Source organism: Oncorhynchus masou, chromosome 19 (genome assembly GCF_036934945.1).
Source record: "Oncorhynchus masou masou isolate Uvic2021 chromosome 19, UVic_Omas_1.1, whole genome shotgun sequence".
Lineage (NCBI taxonomy): Eukaryota > Metazoa > Chordata > Actinopteri > Salmoniformes > Salmonidae > Oncorhynchus > Oncorhynchus masou.
This window is the reverse complement of record NC_088230.1, coordinates 29,853,074-29,870,155: the sequence shown is the minus strand read 5'-3', so window position 1 is coordinate 29,870,155 and position 17,082 is coordinate 29,853,074. Positions and strand designations below refer to the sequence as shown.

The 17,082-nt window shown below is 41.4% G+C and overlaps 1 protein-coding gene across 1 annotated transcript; it reads left to right on the top strand.

Moving 5' to 3' along the window:
* Positions 1-3,206: 3,206 nt before the first annotated feature.
* On the top strand, positions 3,207-16,425 carry LOC135506134 (solute carrier family 35 member F6-like). Its single transcript, XM_064925594.1, has 6 exons — positions 3,207-3,385; positions 6,012-6,084; positions 6,273-6,444; positions 9,920-10,135; positions 15,131-15,241; positions 15,542-16,425. The coding sequence occupies exons 1-6, from the start codon at positions 3,309-3,311 to the stop codon at positions 16,018-16,020; spliced, it is 1,128 nt and encodes a 375-aa protein (XP_064781666.1). The 5' UTR covers positions 3,207-3,308; the 3' UTR covers positions 16,021-16,425.
* The last annotated feature ends 657 nt before the right edge of the window (positions 16,426-17,082 follow it).

Genomic DNA, 17,082 nt, shown 5'->3' with positions numbered 1-17,082 from the left:
CACACAGTAGTCAGTGATTAGACACCATTTTACTACTTTGTCCCCATTAATACAAACTCAAACAAGGTACAATATCCACCCCCCCCCCCTTCATGTCAATAGATCATTCATACTAAACTTTAGACACAATAACACCCCCAACCATCACCAGTCAGTCACCCACACCATCTCCTCCTAGCTAATTTTCTCTAATTGAGAATTCAAGCCTTGCATGAACAATCAATTAAGCCTCCATAATACAGAGAAAACTACAGTAGAAGTTGTAGCCTACTTGTAAACACACCAACTATGACAACAAGACATGTAGCATGTTTATGCCTAGCTCCAATATATGTATTTGCTCATCATGGAGTCATGGAAAGATTTAGTAGATTTTAGAAGGTGACATACAATAGTTCCTGGTGCTGAGCTTGATGTTGATGTTGATGCCTCTACAGATTTGATGGGATCGGACTCTAAATAGAACACATAACGTTAGTCACGTTAGATTCTGCGGTAGTACGTTAGCTTGCAAAGTTACAAATCACATTGCCAGATAGCAGCTGGCTTACATTGATATGCTTTGGAATGTCTATCCAACGTATTATGAAAGCTATCTAGCTAGATTTTAGTTTAGATAAACAAATGTAGTTCGCTAGTTAGCTAGCTAGGTAATGTTAGCTTATTTTCTGCTGCGCTGATGTTAGCTGATCAGATGCCTTCCTCTTTAAAGTGAAGGGGAAAATCGATGGAATAGCATCATTTTTCAACAATCGACAACATGGCAACCCATGAGTTGAAACTTCTGTTCCGTTTCGAAATCCTCTGGTTGAAAGTGCTGGCTATGAACACAGACATTCAGCTATTTCTCATATCAATTGGATACACCTTCACAGAGCGGTCCTCCACCTCCTGAAATCACTATGAATTCTGCATATTGTGGTTTGCTTACAACAAGGAAATGTAGCTGGCCCATTCCTACCGGTGAGATGCAGAAACGCTGATATTTTTGTGTAGTGGAGATATTCTAAATTTGTATGACATATATGATATGCTAATAACATATTAATGAACATACACACTACCATTCAAAAGTTTGGGGTCACTTTGAAATGTCCTTGTTTTTGAAAGAAAAGCACATTTTTGGTCCATATAAAATCAAATTGATCAGAAATACAGTGTAGACATTGTTAATGTTATAGCTGACTAGTGTAGCTGATTATTTTTTAGGGAATATCTACGTAGGCGTACAGAGGTCCATTATCAGCAACCATCACTAATGTGTTCAAACGGCATGTTGTGTTAGCTCATCCAAGTTCATCAATTTAAAAGGATAATTGATACTTAGAAAATCCTTTTGCAATTATGTTAGCACAGCTGAAAACTGTTGTCCTGATTAAGGAAGCAATAAAATGAGCCTTCTTTAGACTAGTTGAGTATCTGAAGCATAAGCATTTGTAGGTTCGATTACAGGCTCAAAATGGCCAGAAACAAAGACCTTTCTTCTGAAACTCGTCAGTCTATTCTTGTTCTAAGAAAGTAAGGCTACTCCATGCTACTCCATTAAATAGTACCCGCAAAACACCAGCCTTAATGTCAACAATGAAGAGGCGACTCCGGAATGCTGGCCTTCTAGGTAGAGTTCCCCTGTCCAGTGCGTGTGTTCTTTTGCCCATCTTAATCTTTTCTTTTTATTGGCCAGTCTGAGATATGGCTTTTTCTGTGAAACTCATCCTAGTGAAATAGAGCAGTGAAATATGTAAATTGTTTGCATACAGTGGGGCAAAAAAGTATTTAGTCAGCCACCAATTGTTGTTCTCCCACTTAAAAAGATGAGAGGGGCCTGTAATTTTCATCATAGGTACACTTCAACTATGACAGACGAAATGAGAAAAAAAATCCAGAAAATCACATTGTAGGATTTTTAATGAATTTATTTGCAAATTATGGTGGAAAATAAGTATTTGGTCACCTACAAACAAGCAAGATTTCTGGCTCTCACAGACCTGTAACTTCTTCTTTAAGAGGCTCCTCTGTCCTCAAATCGTTACCTGTATTAATGGCACCTGTTTGAACTTGTTATCAAAAAATACACCTGTCCACAACCCCAAACAGTCACACTCCAAACTCCACTATGGCCAAGACCAAAGAGCTGTCAAAGGACACCAGAAACAAAATTGTAGACCTGCACCAGGCTGAGAAGACTGAATCTGCAATAGGTAAGCAGCTTGGTTTGAAGAAATCAACTGTGGGAGCAATTATTAGGAAATGGAAGACATACAAGACCACTGATAATCTCCCTCGATTTGGGGCTCCACGCAAGATCTCACACCGTGTGGTCAAACTAATCATAAGAACAGTGAGCAAAAATTCCAGAACCACACGGGGGGACCTAGTGAATAACCTACAGAGAGCTGGGACCAAAGTAACAAAGCCTACCATCAGCAAGGGCATTGAAGATGAAATGTGGCTGGGTCTTTCATTATGACAATGATCCCAAACACACCGACCGGGCAACGAAGGAGTGGATTTGTAAGAAGCATTTGTGAAGCATTTGTGAAGACTTACAGAAAACATTTGACCTCTGTCATTGCCAACAAAGGGTATATAACAAAGTATTGAGATAAACTTTTGTTATTGACCAAATACTTATTTTCCACCATATTTTGCAAATAAATAAATAAAAAATCCTACAATGTGATTTTCTGGACATTATTTCCTCATTTTGTCTGCCATAGTTGAAGTGTACCTATAATGAAAATTACAGGCCTCTCTCATCTTTTTAAGTGGGAGAACTTGCACAATTGGTGGCTGACTAAATACTTTTTTTGCCCCGCTGTACCTCTTAAACTGTCTGTATCCTACTGACTCGTGTTTTTTAAGAAACTAAATATGCTTCTCTGAACCTCTGCTAAAAATCTGGGTGAAATATTTCAAGGAATGTGAATCTTATTCAGTAGATTTAGTTATTGCTTGCTTTTCTTAAATCTACCAACCATGCCAGGAGGCATACCAGCTAAGATAGACTATATATCTCACCCATGAATATGAACTGTTCCCTGATACATTATAATCGTATGTGTCTAAAAGGTCGTTTTTCGGGAACAAAAACGACAGTCCTTCGGACTGAATGACAAGAAGAAGCAACCCGTCGGACTTTGACAAAACCACAACAGGAAACGATCCTTTAACTTGCTTGTGCGCACTCGGTCAGCTGACACACTCGAAGTCATGTGATTTCATTCCTGTAGGCAGAGAGAGTGAACACAAGTCGCTGCGTTTGAAACAAAGTATCTCGTAGTTGTATTTTCTATCCCGGCACGTCCAACATGGCTTGGACGAAGTATCAACTCTTTCTTGCGGGTCTTATGCTCACAACCGGCTCTATCAACACGCTATCGGCAAAGTAAGTGAACGTTTCATTCACGTTGTCAATTGATTTCACGGTCTACGATGTAGCCAATGGCATAGGCCAGTGTTGAGCATCTGGTTGATCGCAAAACCATTCCTATTCGTTCAACAAACATTTATGTCAAAAAACAACAACGATAAAGCCTTGGGTCCCTAATTTGTGTTATTCGTTTCGCGGTAGGTGCGCTTGATTCAGCAGTCCTAGCGCCGGGAAGGCAAAGTGTTCCAATTTTGAACCATTTTGTGTCTGAAGATAGAACATTGCATACCCGGTAGTCCCAGATAGCAAATGAGGTGGACCTATAGTTCTACTGCTGGCCAATCTGATAGTTTAGATCACTGAGTCTGCAGTTTCCTCGAGCGATAGACTGTAAAAAGAATACTCAAACGTACAGCAAAGTTGATAATGTGAGATTTGAAACCTTTTTAAAACCGTGACTAGTGAAAAACTCGACGAATATAACAAAGAGCTGCTGTTTATATAAGTAAGTTCATGTTTAAGTTTTCGATCAGAACTGTCACTTTTTTTCAACCGTTTTACTAGTCTTAAAATGAATGAGTCTAGCAGTGTTTTGATAAGCTTGCGTTGTTATTATTTGTGGCTTGTGTATTTGTTAATATCGAGGAATATTTCACTTTCTCTTGTTATAGGAGTAACAAGCTGATTTGGCGCAGGAGGCAATGTAATGCAGTGCGATTTAAATTTCACCAACAGCTGGAAGACTGTGTCCCCTTTTCTCAGCCTATGGCGGGAGAGAGAGGAGGCACTGTAAGTCGGGTGAGAGGCAGCCTCACTGCTGCTCCCTCCTCTCATACTGACCATCAGATGCAGGCCATCAGTCCAGTAAAAATACAATTATTATGCTCACTCAGCTGTGTCTCAAAAGTAATACAAAAAATTATGTATTACCAATGTTCTCATATACCTACAATTTTTAAATATAATTTCAAAATGGTCTGAGAAGAACATTGGCAGGGAAATTCAAGCTTAGCCAAAATGCAGTGATATTGTATTGGGCCTATAGCCTACTGCACAAAACTCATTGTTACAGAACTGTTTTTAATTGGATAATGTTGCATAGGCTTACATTTAAGTCATGTTAAAAATACAAATTAATCGGAGCAGTAGATCTCTGCTTGCATTTTGACTCAAAGTGATCTTGACTCAAAAGGTTGGTGACCACTGTCCTAGACATCAAGATTTGGGCCACAGTGTTTATTTCACTGTTGAATCCTTGTGAACTGAATTATTGTGGCTCAATTGCTTGGTATATTTTACAGTAGGCTAAATTAGGCGAGGCTACTTGACATTTTATTGTACTTTTGGAAAAAAGCTAGATTTCCATGATGCCATTGTTGTAGGCCTAAATTCCTGTTTTAAATTGCTTTGGTCAGCAACGAGCCAATCTCACTGTAAACAATGCCGGTTTGAGAATTAGAAGCTGTATGTTTGCTTACTAGCTTAGCTTAGGTGTAGCCTAAATGCAATGTATAACTACATTTGAAATTGTGACATTTCTAGACATTAGACAAGTGCCAGACACAGGGAGGGAAACCTTTCATGTGCTCTTGTGTCACTGTTGATTAATACATGTATTTTGATGACATGAAGCGAGGACACTGCTGTCTCTGCAAATCACATTTGCTTAGTTGCCACAAAAGAAGCAGACTTCTCTAAACTATGGCTTGGCGTCTCAACTTCTCTTTTGCTGTCATGCAAAATGTGATATAGGCTGGGCCTATAGGTCGTAGTTGTGCTACTGTGTGCTCTTTTATGTCATGTGGAAATGGCACTTTATCACCGTGGTCTAGTCTGGCAAGTCCCATCAGTATGTCTCATGTCACAACTGTACTGGAATACTGTATAAAATACATGGTTGCTCTTGCTCAGTGCAATGAGACAATGTAGCAAATAGAGAGATCACATTTCATCTGCTTTCTTTGGGCTTCTTTCCAGAGCGTTCACCAGAAACCAAACACTTCACTGTCTGTGCTTCACTGAGGAGAATGTTATCTTGAGCTGAGAACAGTTTCCTCTTGTTGATTAAAAAACGTAGATGTCAGTAGCCTTTTGAGTTGATTTAACCAACTGTATATGTTATTGGACTTGGCAATGTGTAAATGTAAAACTTTCTCAAATCAATAGCTAAATTCAGTCAATCAAACAGTTACTCAACTGGGTACAGTAGTGTTATGGAGCTCAGACTACTACTGTGAGGAAAGGGCCACAGCATCACTTTGTGAGGCTCTGTGACCACAGCCCTTAGTCTATATTCAATCAGCAAGGAGAACTCACATGCTGGTCATGCCTCTACTGATCAGGCCAATTGGACTATAAAAGTCAGTGGGTGTTCAGGTAGCTAGGCACAGACGACTAAGTCACTCATTAACCCCTATGTCACCGTATCATACTTTGAGCATTTGATTGAGTCTGCCTGGAGTGCCAGATGGGTGTGGTTTGAACTTTTGGGACTATATTGTTGGTTCCATTGCGCAAAGCAAGCTCAATCAAGTGCAAGTATTTGAAAGGAGACAGATTGGTCTCATGAACAGATTGGTTTCTGACTGTTAGTGTGACATTCTTGAGCAAACTTAATAAACTTTCTCCTGTTCTCCCCCAGATGGGCTGACATGTTCTCCGCAAAGGGTTGCAAAGACTCCCCTGAACACACATTCTCCCACCCGTTTGTACAGGTACAGTCTCCCTGCCCCTCATATTCTGTGTTTTTTATAACTATATAAGCTAGACCTAAATTAATTACTTGATGTTTATCAACCGTGTTGATAGGAAGGTTCCTAAATGCTGTCATTGTCTCTTCTGTCTCAACTGTGTGTCTCTGGCTCACTGCCCCCCTCACATCGCTCTGTCTCTCTCTCTCTAGGCCGTAGGGATGTTCCTGGGGGAGCTCAGTTGTCTGGTCGTCTTCCACATGCTGCTTTGTCACGACAGACGAAGACCAGAGCCCAAGATGAACACGGGCCAGAGCTTCAACCCCCTCCTCTTCCTCCCCCCTGCTCTCTGTGACATGACCGCTACCTCCATCATGTATGTTGGTACGTGATCCGAACATCCTAGATATTTATCTTAATTTTGTGTTGCAGCGGGCTCCAGAGTTTTCTGGGAATGTGTCGCTCGCTGCTTAGGCCACCATTTAATTCCCTCGCACTTTACATAATATTTTCATAATTTGGCAATTCATACCAAAAAGGGCTTTCGAGTTTGATTCTTAAAAAATATTCTTAAAAAACTGCAAGAAAGTCTAAATGATCTATAAAATATTATGGTCAGAGGCACAATTTAACTGTATTCCCCTTTAAGTTCTTGTGAAGTGTCTCCCATTTGTTTTAAGGAACTGGACACAATGACCGAGAAGTCTCGATTTCTGAGTCATCATAGTGAAAGTTTGTGCTGACTGTCTGTGGACCTGGGATCAATTAGTATTTCCTTTCTTTTACCAGAAATTAATTGCCAGTTGAGACTAGAGGTCGACCGATTTAATCGGAATGGCCAATTAATTCGGGCCAATTTCAAGTTTTCATAACAATCGTAAATCTGTATTTTTGGGCACCAATTTGGCTGATATATAATATATATATATTTATTTATTTATATATTTATATATATATTTATAATTATATTATATTTTTTACACCTTTTTTAAATCTTTATTTAACTAGGCAAGTCAGTTAAGAACACATTCTTATTTTCAATGATGGCCTAGGAACGGTGGGTTAACTGCCTTGTTCATGGGCAGAACGACAGATTTTTATGTTGTCAGCTCTGGGATTCAATCTATTAACCTTATAGTTAACTAGTCCAACGCTCTAACCACCTGCCTCACGAGGAGCCTGCCTGTTACGCGAATGCAGTAAACCAAGGTAAGTTGCTAGCTAGCATTAAACTTAACTTATAAAAAACAATCAATCACTAGTTAACTACACATGGTTGAAGATATTACTAGTTTATCTAACGTGTCCTGCGTTGCATATAATCGATGCAGTGCGTATTCGTGAAAAAGGACTGTCGTTGCTCCAATGTGTACCTAACCATAAACATCAATGCCATAATCAAGAAATCCAGGTTAGCAGGCAATATTAACCAGGTGAAATTGTGTTACTTCTCTTGAGTTCATTGCACGCAGAGTCAGTGTATATGCAACAGTTTGGGCCGCCTAATTTGCCAGAATTTTACGTAATTATAACATTGAAGGTTATCCAATGTAACAGGAATATTTAGACTTATGGATGCCACGCGTTAGATAAAATACGGAACGGTTCCGTATTTCACTGAAAGAATAAACGTCTTGTTTTCGAGATGATGGTTTCTGGATTCGACCATATTAATGACCTAAGACTCGTATTTCTGTGTGTTATTATGTTATAATTAAGTCTATGATTTGATAGAGCATTCTGACTGAACGATGGTAGGCACCAGCAGGCTCGTACGCATTCATTCAAACAGCATTTTTGTGCGTTTTGCCAGCAGCTCTTTGCAATGCTTCAAGCATTACTCTGTTTATGACGTCAAGCCTATCAACTCCCGAGATTAGGCTGGTGTAACCGATGCGAAATGCCTAGCTAGTTAATGGGGTGCGCGCTAATAGCGTTTCAAACGTCGCTCGCTCTGAGACTTGGAGTGGTTGTTCCCCTTGCTCTGCATGGGCAACGCTGCTTCGAGGGTGGCTGTTGTCGATGTGTTCCTGGTTCGAGCCCAGGTAGGAGCGAGGAGAGGGACTGAAGCTACACTGTTATACTGGCAATACTAAAGTGCCTATAAGAACATCCAATAGTCAAAGGTTAATGAAATACAAATGGTATAGAGAGAAATAGTCCTATAATTCCTATAACCTAAAACTTCTTACCTGGGAATATTGAAGACTCATGTTAAAAGGAACCACCAGCTTTCATATGTTCTGAGCAAGGAACTTAAATGTTAGCTTTCTTATATGGCACATATTGCACTTTTAATTTCTTCTGCAACACTTTGTTTTTGCATTATTTAAACCAAATTGAAAATGTTTCATTATTTGTTTGAGGCTAAATTGATTTTATTGATGTATTATATTAAGTTAAAATAAGTGTTCATTCAGTATTGTTGTAATTGTCATTATTACAAATAAATAAATAAAAATCTGCCGATTAATCGGCATCAGCTTTTTTTGGTCCTCCAATAATCGGTATTGGCGTTGAAAAATTATAATCGGTCGACCTCTAGTTGAGACAATAGTTCCAAAAGTGCATCCCCACCCATCTGCCACTCCAGGCAGGCTATTGTTATATGTATTTTTTTAATTTTCATTTCACCTTTATTTAACCAGTTAGGCTAGTTGAGAACAAGTTCTCATTTGCAACTGCGACCTGGCCAAGATAAAGCAAAGCAGTTCGACACATACAACAACAGTGTTACACATGGAATAAACAAACATACAGTCACTAATACAGTAGAAAAGTCTATATACAGTATGTTCAAATGAGGTAGGATAAGGGAGGTAAAGCAATAAATAGGCCATTTTGGCGAAGTAATTACAATATAGCAATAAACACTGGAATGGTAGATGTGCAGAAGATGAATGTGCAAGTAGAGATACTGGGGTGCAAAGGAGCAAGATAAATACAGTATGGGATGAGGTAATTGGATGGGCTATTTACAGATGGGCTATGTACAGGTGCAGTTATCTGGGAGCTGCTCTGACAGCTGGTGCTTAAAGCTAGTGAGGGAGATATGAGTCTCCAGCCTCAGTGTTTTTTTGCAGTTCGTTCCAGTCATTGGCAGCAGAGAACTGGAAGGAAAGGCAGCCAAAGGAAGAATTGGCTTTGGGGATGACCAGTGAGATAAACCTGCAGGAGCGCTTGCTATGGGTAGGTGCTGCTATGGTGACCAGTGAGCTGAGATTAGGTGGGGCTTTACCTAGCAGAGACTTGAAGATGACCTGGAGCCAGTGGGTTTGGCGACGAGTATGAAGCGAGGGCCAGCCAACGAGAACGCACAGGTCGCAGTGGTGGGTAGTATATGGGGCTTTGGTGACAAAACGGATGGCACTGTGATAGACTGCATCCAATTTGTTGAGTAGAGTGTTGGAGGCTATTTTGTAAATGACAAGGTACGTCGAGGTACGGTAAGATGATCAGTTTTACAAGGGCGTGTTTGGCAGCACGAGTGAAGGATGCTTTATTGCGAAATAGGATGCCGATTCTAGATTTAATTTTGGATTGGAGATGCTTAATGTGAGTCTGGAAGGAGAGTTCAGTCTAACCAGACACCTAGGTATTTGTAGTTGTCCACGTATTCTAAGTCAGAACCATCCAGAGTAGTGTGTGTGTGTATATATATTTTAACCTTTTTTATTTAACTGTGCAAGTCCATTTAGAACAAATTCTTATTTACAATGACAGCCTACACCGGCCAAAACCAGACGACGCTGGGCCAATCACGTCCGGTTGTGATACAGCCTGGAACAAGAAATAAAACAAATCCTATTTGAACCAAGGTCTGTCTGTTACCCTCTGTGACTCTATCCTTTCTCCCCAGCCCTGAACATGACGAGTGCCTCCAGCTTCCAGATGCTGCGTGGGGCGGTGATCATCTTCACGGGCCTGCTGTCGGTGGCCTTCCTGGGGCGCCGCCTGGTGGCCAGTCAGTGGACAGGCATCTTTGTCACTATTCTGGGCCTGGTGATGGTGGGCCTGGCCGACTTCATAAGCGGAAACAAGGATGACTCACACAAACTCAGCGAGGTCGTCACTGGTAAGAGAGAAAGAATGGTGGTTGGAAGGGAATACTTCCTGTGTCAAAGGTATGCCTGGGTTAGGACACATTGTTAAGAGGGTAGGCCTGGGTTAGGACATATTGTTAAGAGTATAATGAGTAGCCACTTAGTGGCAAAGGTAGGGTCCTGATTGAAAATAATCTTTCCCTTCTTCCACACTTGAGTTATTCACAGATCTAACTCATGATTGTATATCTGAACGCAAGCTTTCCAAAGCTGTCAGTGTAAGCTTAATTGTTGTCTTAATTATTGTTGTCCATTAGTTTGCTCCAATTAGGGGGGGGGTTGATAGGGTTATGGGAAAATAGTAAAGGGGGAATGTGTGTGTGTATATATATATATATATATATATATCACACATACTACCGTTCAAAAGTTTGAGGTCGCTTAGAAATGTTCTTGTTTTTGAAAGAAATGCACTTTTTTTGTTCATTTAAAATTAAATTGATCAGAAATACAGTGTAGACATTGTTAATGTTGTAAATGACTATTGTAGCTGGAAACTGATGATGTTTAATGGAATATCTAAGTAGGCGTTAAGAGGTCCATTATCAAGCATCAACCACCACTGTGGTCCAATGCACATTGTGTTAGCTCATCCAAGTTTATCCTTTTAAAAGGCTAATTGATCACTAGAAAACCCTTTGCAATTATGTTAGGACAGCAGAAAACTGTTCTGATTTTAAATAAGCAATAAAACTGGCTTCTTTATATTAGTTGAGTATCTGGAGCATCAGCATTTGTGTTCGATTACATGCTCAAATTTGCCAGAAACAAAGGACTTTCTTCTGAAACTCAGCAGTCTTTTCTTGTTCTGGGAAATGAAGGTCTATTCCATGAGATTAATTGCCAAGAAACCTGAAGATCTCGTACAACGCTGTGTACTTCTCCCTTCACAGAACAGCACAAACTGGTGCTAACCAGAATAGTTAGAGGCATGGGAGGCCCAGGTGCACAACCGAGCAAGAGGACAAGTACATTAGTGTCTAGTTTGAGAAACAGACACCTCACAAGTCCTCAACTGGCAGCTTCATTAATTAGTACCTGCGAAACACCAGTTTCAACGTCAACAGTGAAGAGGCGACTCTGAGATGCTGGCCTTCTAGGCAGAGGTGCAAAGGAAAAAGCCATATCTCAGACTGGCCAATAAAAATAAAATATTAAGATGGGCAAAAGAACAGATACTGGACAGAGGAAGATTGGAAAAAAGTGTTATGGACAGAAATGTAAGTTTGAGGCGTTCGGATCACAAAGAAGAACATTCATAAGATACAGAAAAAATGAAAAGATGCTAGAGGAGTGCTTGATGTCAAGCATGGTGGGGGAGAAGTGATGATCTGGGGTTGCTTTTGTGGTGGTAAAGTGGGAGATTTGTACAGGGTAAAAGGGATCTTGAAGAAGGAAGGCTATCACTCCATTTTGCAAAGTCGTGCCATACCCAGTGGACATCGCGTAATTGAAGCCAATTTCATCCTACAACAAGACAATGACCCAAAGCACAGCTCCAAACTATGCAAGAACTATTTAGGGAAGAAGCAGTCAGCTGGAATTCTGTCTGTAATGGAGTAAACACAGTCAGAACACAGTCACCGGATCTCAACCCTATTGAGCTGTTGTGGGAGCAGCTTGACCGTATGGTACGTCAGAAGTGCCGATCAAGCCAATTCAACTTGTGGGAGGTGCTTCAGGAATCATAGGGTGAAATATCTTCAGAATACCTCAACAAACTGACAACTAGAATGCCAAAGGTCTGCAAGGCTGGAATTGCTGCAAATGGAGGATTCTTTGATGAAAGTGGAGTTTGAAGGGCACAATTTATTCCTTCAATTAAAAATCATTATTTATAACCTTGTCAACGTCTTGACTATATTTCCTATTCATTTTGCAACTCATTTCATGTGAACTCAGCAAAAAAGAATGTCCCCTTTTCAGGACCCTGTCTTGTAAAGATAATTTGTAAAAATCCAAATAACTTCACAGATCTTCATTGTAAAGGGTTTAAACACTTTTCCATGCTTGTTCAATGAAACATAAACAATTAATGAACATGCACCTGTGGAATGGTCGTTAAGACACTAACAGCTTTCAGACGGTAGGCAATTAAGGGTCACGGTTATGAAAATTTGGGACACTAAAGAGGCCTTTCTACTGACTCTGGGAAAACACAAAAAGAAAGATGCCCAGGGTCCCTGATCATCTGCGTGAATGTGCCATAGGCACGCTACAAGGAGGCATGGGGTCTGCAGATGTGGCCAGGGCAATAAATTGCCATGTCTGTACTGTGAGACGCCTAAGACAGTGCTACAGGGAGACAGGACGGACAGCTGATCGTCCTCGCAGTGGCAGACCACATGTAACAACACCTGCACAGGATCGGTACAGCTGAACATCACACCTGCGGGACAGGTACAGGATGGCAACATCAACTGCCCGAGTTACACCAGGAACGCACAATCCCTCTATCAGTGCTCAGACTGTCCGCAATAGGCTGAGAGAGGCTGGACTGAGAGCTTGTAGGCCTGTTGTAAGGCGGACGCCACCGGCAACAACGTCGCCTACGGGTACAAACCAACTGTCGCTGGACTGGCAAAAAGTGCTCTTCACTGAGGAGTCCGGTTTTGTCTCACCAGGAGTGATGGTCGGATTCGCGGTTTTCGTCGAAGGAATGAGCATTACACCGTTGTCATTGCAGGCAGTCTCAACGCTGTGCGTTACAGGGAAGACATCCTCCTCCCTCATGTGGTACCCTTCCTGCAGGCTCATCCTGTCATGACCCTCCAGCATGACAATGCCGCCAGCCATACTGCTTGTTCTGTGTGTGATTTCCTGCAAGACAGGAATGTCAGTGTTCTTTCATGGCCAGCGAAGAGCCCGGATCTCAATCCCATTGAGCACGTCTGGGACCTGGTGGATCGGAGGGTGAGGGCTAGGGCCAGGGCCAGAAATGTCCGGGAACTTGGTGGAAGAGTGGGGTAACATCTCACAGAAAGAACTGGCAAATCTGGTGCAGTCCATGAGGAGGAGATTCACTGCAGTACTTAGTATCTGGTGTGGCCTCCAGCTGTATTGACTGTTACTTTTGATTTTTACTTAGTCACATGTCTGTGGAACTCGTTCAGTTCATGTCTCCGTTGTTGAATCTTATGTTCATACAAATATTTACACATGTTTAGTTTGCTGAGGATAAATGCAGTTGACAGTGAGAGGATGTTTCTTTTTTTGCTGAGTTTGTGTGTGTATGAATGTGGGATTGGAAATGATGCAGACAATTACATTGTTCCTTTTATCAATCTACAGTCGGAAGTTTACATATACTTAGGTTGGAGTCATTAACTCGTTTTTCAACCACTCCACAATGTTTTTGTTAACAAACTATAGTTTTGGCAAGTTGGTTAGGACATCTAATTTGTGCATGACACAAGTAATTTTTCCAACAATTGTTTACAGACTTATAATTCACTGTATCACAATTCCAGTGGGTCAGAAGTTTACATACACTGAGTTGACTGAGCCTTTAAACAGCTTGGAAAATTCCAGCAAATGTTGTCAAGGCTTTAGAAGGTTCTGATAGGCTAATTGACATAATTTGAGTCACTTGGAGGTGTACCTGTTGATGTATTTCAAGGCCTACCTTAACTCAGTGCCTCTTTGCTTGACATCATGGGAAAATCAAAAGAAATCAGCCAAGATCTCCATAAGTCTGGTTCAACCTTGGGAGCAATTTCCATACTCCTGACGGTACCGCGTCCATCTGTACAAACAACAGTATGCAAGTAAAAACACCATGGGACCTCGCAGCCGTCATACCACTCAGGAAGGAGACTCGCTCTGTCTCCTAGAGATGAACGTACTTTGGTGAGAAAAGTGCAAATCAATCCCAGGACAACAGAAAAGGACCTTGTGAAGATGCTGGAGGAAACAGATACTTCTGTATCTTTATCCACAGTAAAATGAGTCCTATTTCGACATAACCTGAAAGGCCGCTCAGCAAGGAAGAAGCCACTGCTACAAAACTGCCAAAAGCCAGACTACGGTTTGTAACTGCACATGGGGACAAAGATTGTACTTTTTGGAGCAATGTCCTCTGGTCTGATGAAACAAAAATATAATTGTTTGGCCGTAATGGCCATTGTTATGTTTGGAGGAAAAAGGGGGAGGCTTGCAAGTACACCATCCCAACCATGAAGCACAGGGTGGTAGCATCAGGTTGTGGGGTTGCTTTGCTGCAAGAGGGACTGGTGCACTTCACAAAATAGATGGCTACATGAGGAAGGAAAATTATGTGGATATATTGAAGCAACATATCAAGACATCAGCCAGGAAGTTAAAGCTTGGTCGCAAATGGGTCTTCCAAATGGACAGTGACCCCAAGCATACTTCCAAAGTGGCTTAAGGACAACGAAGTCAAGGTATTGGAGTGGCCATCACAAAGCCCTGACCTCAATCCTATAGAAAATGTGTGGGCAGAACTGAAAAAGTGTGTGCGAGCAAGGAGACTTACAAACCTGACTCAGTTACACCAGCTCTGTCATGAGGAATGGGCCAAATTTCACCCAACTTATTGTGAGAAGCTTGTGGAAGGCTACCCGAAACGTTTGACCCAAGTTAAACAATTTAAAGGCAATGCTACCAAATACTAATTCAGTGTATGTAGTGTATGAGTTTAAATGTATTTGGCTAAGGTGTATGTAAACTTCTGACTTCAACTGCATCTGTAATATTAAAGCTGATCTACAACCTAAAAAATAAGTGTTGTCTGATCAGTGATTACCCAAAGGAAAGTTGGAAGGAAGGATACATTTGAATGGTGTTCAATTCAAACAAGGCCCATGATTGAGTTGGAGTCAATATTTACTTTTGACTATTTACATTTTACTTCTCCAGAGACTTGTTTTCCCTCAGCAGCAACATCTTGCCAAAACAAATATTCAATGAGGAACTACCATGTAAAGGTCATCTCTTCTGACCCCCAGGTGATCTTCTGATCATAATGGCCCAGGTCATTGCAGCTGTCCAGATGGTTCTGGAGGAGAAGTTTGTCTACAAGCACGACGTTCATCCTTTACGGGCCGTGGGCACTGAAGGTACAGTGAACATATACGTTTCTGGGTGTATGCATTGGGTTAATGTATAACTCTAGCTACAGAATGTAGCAGTGGTGTTTGTACAGCTTTGAGAGTGAAGCTTACAGTGAAGATATGCAAGTGTAGCAACCAGATTTTTACATGTGTAAGTAGTACTTAGTAACCTGTTTGACATTTCTCTTTTGTTTCTGTGGAAATAATCATAATGTCTGTGTTGTCACCTTTAGCGCTGTATCAAAGACAGAATGTTTGTAGCTCGTTAGTAATTCATCCAGCCTCCTCCTTCTCCTCCATCTCTAGGGTTCTTTGGCTTCTTCATCCTCTCGCTGCTCCTCATCCCCTTTTTCTACATCCCGGTGGGGAGCTTTAGCAACAACCCCCGACACGTTCTCGAGGACGCGCTGGACGCCTTCTGCCAGATCGGCCACAACCCCATGATCATCCTGGCGTTGCTCGGCAACACAGTGTCCATCGCCTTCTTCAACTTCGCCGGCATCTCCGTCACCAAGGAAATCAGCGCCACCACGCGCATGGTGCTGGACAGTCTGCGCACCGTGGTCATCTGGGTGGTCAGTCTGGCTCTGGGCTGGGAGCAGTTCCATGGTTTACAGGTTCTGGGTTTCATTGTGTTGTTGGTGGGTGCAGCGCTTTATAATGGGCTTCATCGCCCCCTGCTGGCCAAGATTCCTTGCTGCGCCAACATGGTGGAGGAAGAGGAGCGGAACCCGGCAGAGAGGGCAAGACTGCTGGATGAGGGAAGGGTGCAGGAGGAGACCTAACTGACATGATGAACTTGCAAAATGCTGAAAGTGGTGGTGATGGTGGGGGGTGCGGGGTCTGACATCGATATGACAACCTCGCCATACTTCTGACATGAAGACACCACATTTCTCAGATTACTGTACCAGTCCCAGTCTTTAAAACCGTGTTCACTCCTGGTAGTAAATTTCAGGTGACATGTTTATAGGATCTTGGAATAGCCTTCTTTATGGCTTGTTGCAGCATCAGTTAAATATGTGTGTTAATGGTGGCAGGCATTTTATAAAGCACCAAAACATTAAGCATAACACCGTTTTGATAGAGTGCCATACTGTGGTCATTGACAGATACAATCACAACTGAAATTTTTTGAACACTTTATAAAGATGAGCAAAAACAACTAAAATAAACCATACAAATACTGAGCTATATTGTTTTCTATTTTTGGTGGGAAATTATATTTTATACTAATACAATTACTCAGATAAATGATTTTGTTTAACAAGTCATAAAAAAAGCTAGAACGTTGATTTAAAAATGTAAACCTGAACTTCCAAGATGCGGGTCGAGTAGAGACCTAAGTTAATACAAGTCCATGATTTCATACCAGGAGAAGTCAGAAAGGGGTCAGTACAAATGTCAATGTTCCCTCTTTAGCGGAGACTACAATTGAGCCAACATTTATTTATTTATTTCACCTACATTTAACCATGGAGGCCAGTTGAGAACAAGTTCCCATTTACAACTGCGACCTGGCCAAGATAAAGCAAAGCAGTGTGACAAAAACAACACAGAGTTACACATAAACAAACGTACAGTCAATAACGCAATGGAAAAATCTATGAACATTGTGTGCAAATGTAGAAGAGTAGGGAGATAAGGCAATAAATAGACCATAGAGGCGAAATAATTACAATTTAGCATTAACACTGAAGTGATCGATGTGCAGATGATGCTGTGAATGTAGAGATACTGGGTGCAAAAGAGCACGAGGGTAAGGAATAATATGGGGATGAGGTAGTTGGGTGTGCTATTTACAGATGGGCTATGTGCAGTGATCTGTGAGCTGCTCTGACAGCTGG

Coding starts and splice junctions, on each gene's coding strand:
- LOC135506134 (XM_064925594.1), top strand. CDS start 3,309: ATGGCTTGGACGAAGTATCAACTCTTTCTTGCGGGTCTTATGCTCACA. Junction 10,136..15,130: donor ACTCAGCGAGGTCGTCACTG/GTAAGAGAGAAA, acceptor TCTGACCCCCAG/GTGATCTTCTGATCATAATG. Junction 15,242..15,541: donor ACGGGCCGTGGGCACTGAAG/GTACAGTGAACA, acceptor CTCCATCTCTAG/GGTTCTTTGGCTTCTTCATC.